Source organism: Arachis ipaensis, chromosome B01 (genome assembly GCF_000816755.2).
Source record: "Arachis ipaensis cultivar K30076 chromosome B01, Araip1.1, whole genome shotgun sequence".
Classification (NCBI taxonomy): Eukaryota; Viridiplantae; Streptophyta; class Magnoliopsida; order Fabales; family Fabaceae; genus Arachis; species Arachis ipaensis.
The window spans coordinates 135,264,233-135,269,946 of record NC_029785.2 but is presented as its reverse complement, the minus strand read 5'-3'; the positions used below and the strand labels follow the sequence as shown (position 1 = coordinate 135,269,946).

At 35.6% G+C, this 5,714-nt stretch overlaps 2 protein-coding genes across 2 annotated transcripts; one reads left to right on the top strand and one right to left on the bottom strand.

Annotated features, from left to right (window-relative positions):
* Positions 2,724 to 3,397, top strand: LOC110264402. Its single transcript, XM_021106436.1, has 3 exons — positions 2,724 to 2,900; positions 2,995 to 3,125; positions 3,210 to 3,397. Exons 1-3 carry the CDS (start codon positions 2,756 to 2,758, stop codon positions 3,264 to 3,266), a joined length of 333 nt encoding a protein of 110 aa, XP_020962095.1. The 5' UTR covers positions 2,724 to 2,755; the 3' UTR covers positions 3,267 to 3,397.
* LOC107641474 lies at positions 2,801 to 5,258 on the bottom strand. The gene is made up of 8 exons (XM_021106425.1): positions 4,735 to 5,258; positions 4,470 to 4,639; positions 4,278 to 4,380; positions 3,815 to 4,102; positions 3,543 to 3,666; positions 3,335 to 3,457; positions 2,966 to 3,036; positions 2,801 to 2,900 (listed from the first exon to the last, which is right to left on the bottom strand). The coding sequence occupies exons 1-7, from the start codon at positions 5,011 to 5,013 to the stop codon at positions 3,014 to 3,016; spliced, it is 1,110 nt and encodes a 369-aa protein (XP_020962084.1). The 5' UTR covers positions 5,014 to 5,258; the 3' UTR covers positions 2,801 to 2,900; positions 2,966 to 3,013.

Below are 5,714 nucleotides of genomic sequence, written 5' to 3'. Positions count from 1 at the left end.
CACTGTTCTCACACTCTGGTTTTCTCTCCTTAGTTTCTGAATGAACAGCAAACCTCTTTTATCTCCTTGCATGTTGCTTGGTTCTTCTTCCAAGGTCAACACCTTGAGCCTTGAGCTTCACCAACCCACAAGCTTACTTTTTCTTCTCAAGCATCAAAGTAGAACCTTTGCTTCTGACTTTTCCAACTTGACCGAAAGCCATGAAGAAGTAACCGGAATTGTTTTTCACTGGTCAACCAAATCTGAACCATAGAGATGCAACTTGGTCCCCAAGTTTTGATTAAGTCCGTAGATACACAGCAGAATGGGGCAGAAAACAACTTTCCCTTCAAAGCCATTTTCGGGTAGAGCAGAGAGTAGGGGATGAAGAATGAAGATCTGATGCATGCAAGATGATATGGATTACCTTTCTTAAGCTTGATTTAGCTTGGGTTTTCTGTTTTAGCTTCTAAGCTTCAACCTTGTTTCCAGCCATGAAGCAGTCTTTGTCATCTCCTTCAGATTCTTCTTCTTCATTTGAGTCATTCTCAAGATCCTCCCAAACTGCCATGAGTACTCTGTGCTTCAAGCTTCAACTCTCTCTCTCTTGCTTCTTTGGTTAATGGCTTATGGAAGAAGCTTTTCTTCTCTTTCTCTTTCTTGCTTTTTCTGAAATCTTGATGTGACTTGATTAGAAGGAAGAAGAACGTTGCTTTTGGTTAAGCAAGAGAGAGGGAATTTCAATTCTGAAATCAGTTCGGGCTTGGATGGTATTAGTGTGCATGGCCCGATTTAATTTCTTTGGTTTCTTTCTTTGCTATTGCTTGGGCTCTTTATTTTGCTTTCAGCCCAATATTCTTTGCTGAGTGCCTTTTATTCCATTTGTGCTATTAACATTTGGCCTGCAACAATAAACAATTAGTTAATAAGTAGATTTAATTAATCAACACTAATTATTTATTTTGCTCAAAAATAATGTTTGTCATCATTAATTAATTTAGTTAATTTCTTAACTCAACACTCTTCTCTATTCAAAGTAATTACTTAATTTTATATTTATTTCTAATATCTTGAATATTAATACAGAGCATTCACCAAATGTAATCTAACAATACTACTACTAACACTTGCTACTTTTAACTGTCATGCTTTAATAATAATAATTATGAACTCTCTTTTGGAATTGCAAAGAAATATTTTGTTTTTGGAATTATTGATTAAATAAATCTAAATAAAGGAGAAAAATTTATAAAGTAAACATAATGAGATATTTAAAAGTAAATTTCTTTTTTGGGAATTCAGTAAAAGATATTTTATGCGATCGATCAAGACCAAGTTTTTACAATAATATAAACTCTCATTACTGATTTTACCAGGCATATACAGTAATTGTATTAGAGAACCATCAATGAATAAGATTGTCATTTTAAATTGATAGAGGAGTAATACCATTGCTCTAAAAATGATTACTCCAGTAATAAATTGTTTGTAATTTCAGCCAAAAATTCATGGATAAAGAATTAAAATGGAATATGAAGGAATAAGATTGTCATTTTAAAATGGTTATGAAGAATCAATGACTATTCAAATGGACAAAGAATTAAAAGATTTAATTGACCACAACCACAAACATACAAAGAAAAATAAATTCTAATATGCAAGAATTCTACCATCACCAACAAGGCAACAACCATAATCAACCAATGTCCCCAAAATATTCACTGATGAAGTAGTGAGAAAAAAAACGAAAAATAAAACTCAACCAACATTTTATAAAAAAACAGAGCATTATATGTTGAGAGCAACGATTTTGTTACTAACCTGTTTTTGAAGAAATCGTGATTCTCATGTACTTCGTCTTCACTATAGGGGCGAAACCAGTGAAAAAACTTTCAAACTTCAGTTACAATGACAACAATGATTTTTTTTACTGGACGTATAAAAGAGGAGGAGGAAGAAGAAGGGTCAATTGGGATTTCGCTTTTGAAGTGGTTAACGTTTAGGCTTTTGTTTAACCCCCTCCCTCGTGTCACACGACGTTGTTTTTGAATATTTTCTGCGCCAAGCGTTAACGGCATTGTTTAGACAGTGTCAGGCGTCATTTAAAATTGTCAGGTCAGCTTTTCGGTGACAGAAAATGACAAAATGGCTAAATTGAGGCACGGCTCAAAATTTTAGCGTACAATTTGAGTCAATTAAAAATTTAAAGACTAAATTACGTGGGATAAAATTTTAGGAGCATTTTGAGTATTAACTCGTATAATTTTACACTATACGCTTAAGAAGTAGACTAAGTGCTTGTTTGGGTGCCATTATTTTGATAAAAAAAATATCTTTTTTAATGAAAAAAAGATATTTTTTTTATTTTTTAGCGTGTTTGGCAAATTTCTAGTAGTAAAAGTAAAAGTACTAAAAAAATAAAAAAAAAATCTTTTTTGAGAAGCTGTAATTTACATCTTTTTTAAAAGATCTTTTTTTCTTAAAAAAAAATATTTTTTTTATTTAATAAATAAATAAATAAGTACTTTTATATCGTTATACCCAAACATAATTGATAGATATTTTTACATGAGATACCCAAACATACAATTACTTTTACTTTTTCATAAGATCTTTTAAAAAAAATAACTCAAAAAAAATATTTTCTTAGAAGATCACCCCGTTGAAAGAACACGAGAGAAAATGTTAGATGGTGAGAAGATCTATTTCCCCATTGTGTCAAGTGGTGATAATTTGACGTTTAACTGTGACAGAGGAACAGAATCCATCAAGGTTGATGGCGGCGTCGTTCAGGTGGATATTGCAACTGCATAAGGACGTTCCGAAGGGTTGGGGTTCAGCACCAACGTGTGCATTCTCCGCTGGGCCGAACTTCAATCTGGTCCTCTCCACCTCGCCCTCTTGCACTCACCCAACCCCAAATACTTTCCTATTTCTCTCATGCCCTCCTTCTGTTTGATCATTTGTCACCTAACCATTTCAACAACCTCTACCACTTGGCCACAAGTGACCAAGTCGTGCAGATGCATAAGGGCTACTCTTCGCTTCTATCATTTACTGTAACAGACATCAACACTACAGTCACTAAATTAATGGCTTTAGGAGCTGAATTAGATGGCCCTATCAAATATGAGATCCATGGAAAGGTAATGAATGATCCATTTAACATTTAAATGTTCTTCAATGTGTAAATAATGAAACAAGGTTTGTTGTCATTTGCTTGTGATCAGGTTGCAGCTATGCGGTGTCTTGATGGTCATATGCTGGGCCTCTATGAGCCAGTATAATAGAATCTCCACTAACAGCTTCATGTATTGCAATCCATATAATAGTTAAATTGCATTAGGATGATCACCATGGCAACGTTTGATAGAGAAGACATGAGAAACATCTCCTTTTTTAGGATTCCCTTTAATAATTGATAGTGTTTGTTCGTCCAGATCAAAAACAGCAGTGCAGAGCGTGTGAAGCAGTGGACCTGAGAAGATAATCGCAGGGGGGGAAATTTTATAGTTAAAAATAAGATTGAAAGAGAAAGGATTCAGATTTCCGTCCGAAACTACCTGTCATGTAGATGGGGTATTTTCTGTCATCTGCATCTCCTAATAGTGACAGGAAATCCTCTTTTGTTTTTTTGGGCAGGGCAGCTGCCCTTTTCTGCCTGCTGATTGAGTTCTCATCATGTACCTTGAATTAAACCCAAGAATGTATTTACTCACTGAATTAAGAAATGTTCTACTGATTGAATTATGTATGATATCTTGATATGCGAAATTGCAAACTACTCGTAATTCGTCTGTGTTTTGTGATTTGGATAATTTTGTGTGTCAGTTACCTGATTAATTTGTAGGTGGAGATACATGTTTGCATGGAAGAAAGGTGGTTCCCCCACCTCAAAAACTGAATCCCGCTTCCTAGAGGCAGTTTCTACATTGAGTATTCTGCGTGTACTTGTTTCAATTAAGTTGTAGCAATGCCCCACAGAAATTTCTGATGACCGGATCCGACTGATGGCATCCTCTATGCATGTAGCTTCAAGAATGTCTCGAGAGATGAAGTTGCGACCTATGCCACCGGCCACGATCTCATCTTCAGCCGGCGGTACAGAATCCAGAGTGAAGGCCTAAGAGGATCACAAAACAGTTTTGTACTTAAATAACATTTTTGCTTGAATTACACCTCTTGATAAGGTACTAGAATTCTCGAGAATCTTCATTTAGGATGTTATCAAAGGATAATTTCTTAAGTCCAGGCATGTATATGTATAAATTAACTTGGAATGAGGAATGCTAGTTTACCAGTCCATGGCTATTGAAGCCAAAGGCACAGCTTGGAAGCTCTCCAGCATAAGTGTAACCAACGAAGAACATTCCATCCGGCAAGATTCCTTTGATTAAATAGCTGCATATTTGATTGAAGTCCACAATGAAAATTGAAAACAACTGAAGCTAGTGCAATAAATAACTGAAACATTAAGCATTTAACCTCACGTGTGGCCAACAAGCGCAACATTTGCATCCTCATTGTGCGCCGCAATGGCCATAGATTCGCCCACAACAAGAACATCAGAGCAGTCATCCAAGGTATCTGCACTGGAACTCTTTGCTCCTTCTTTTGGAATGAACGGAAGAATCTCCTTCCTGAAGTTGATAAGTAAAATCTGCACAACCAAAATAGATACCATAAATTTGATATTTGATATTACTGTTAATAAAGTAGCAGCATTTGACTCCGGTCTGAAAATTTCAGAGTTACATGAAGAAGAGGCACTGCGCTGCCTGCTGCAGTACCCAAGAGTTCATCCCAATATCTTGGAAATTTTCTTTGATTATTATCGAAAAGGGTTTGGAGGAATGATTGGGATTGAAGGGTATTATTGGCAAAAGGCAGAAGCTGATTATGAAGAATGAGGTCAGTAGCGAGCCTAGTCTTTATGAGTTTGGAGAATCTTTTGCCAATTAAAAATCCGAATTGATATGCATCTTGGCATGGTCCAACTTGAAACATCTCTACCTTTTCCCCATCTCTGTCCATATCGGAGCTTCGCGTTTTCGCGTAGCTTCCTCTCCTCTGCAGTGTCTGCCTTACCTTATCCCCTTTTTCACTTTTCTTATCACTTCACCTGCTTCTTTTCTTCTTGTCAGTTATTTCCATGAGAACATTTATATAACATTTTGAGAAAATGACAAATAGATCCCTAACCTTTTGACCCACGGACATTTTCGTTCCTGACCATTGAAAAATACTTTTAAGTCCTTGATCTTCACAAAACTTGGACGGATCAGTTCCTCCGTCCAAATGCCTTCGTCAAGGACTGATTCGTCCAAGTTTTGTGAAGGATAGGGACTTTAAAATATTTTTCAATGGTCAAGAACAAAAATGTCTGCAGGATAAAAGGTCGGAGACCTATTTATCCTTTTTTCATAAATAGAGAAAAGTACCCATGAAAGATTTTATAGGATAGACACAAAATGCACACACAAAAGATTGATAACAGTAGACAAAAAGTGATATATCATTAGTTAGTGGGGTTCTGTTTCTGTTAAGTTTAGTGTCTACATAACAAGGTAGATTTTAGTGAGGTTTAGGTGAAAATAAATTAATTTAAGAAATTAAAAAAGAAAATTAAAAATCCTAAAGAGTATTGGGTGTCCTAATTTTTGAAAGAACTCTATCTCTTATTCTCAATTGCAGTGGCTTGTGAAATCGAGGGATGAGAGGTGAAGCTTAGTCCA

Coding starts and splice junctions, on each gene's coding strand:
- LOC107641474 (XM_021106425.1), bottom strand. CDS start 5,013: ATGGACAGAGATGGGGAAAAGGTAGAGATGTTTCAAGTTGGACCATGC. Junction 4,640..4,734: donor GCGCAGTGCCTCTTCTTCAT/GTAACTCTGAAA, acceptor TTGGTTGTGCAG/ATTTTACTTATCAACTTCAG. Junction 3,667..3,814: donor TCCACCTACAAATTAATCAG/GTAACTGACACA, acceptor GTTTAATTCAAG/GTACATGATGAGAACTCAAT.
- LOC110264402 (XM_021106436.1), top strand. CDS start 2,756: ATGGCGGCGTCGTTCAGGTGGATATTGCAACTGCATAAGGACGTTCCG. Junction 2,901..2,994: donor TTGCACTCACCCAACCCCAA/ATACTTTCCTAT, acceptor CAAGTGACCAAG/TCGTGCAGATGCATAAGGGC. Junction 3,126..3,209: donor AATATGAGATCCATGGAAAG/GTAATGAATGAT, acceptor GCTTGTGATCAG/GTTGCAGCTATGCGGTGTCT.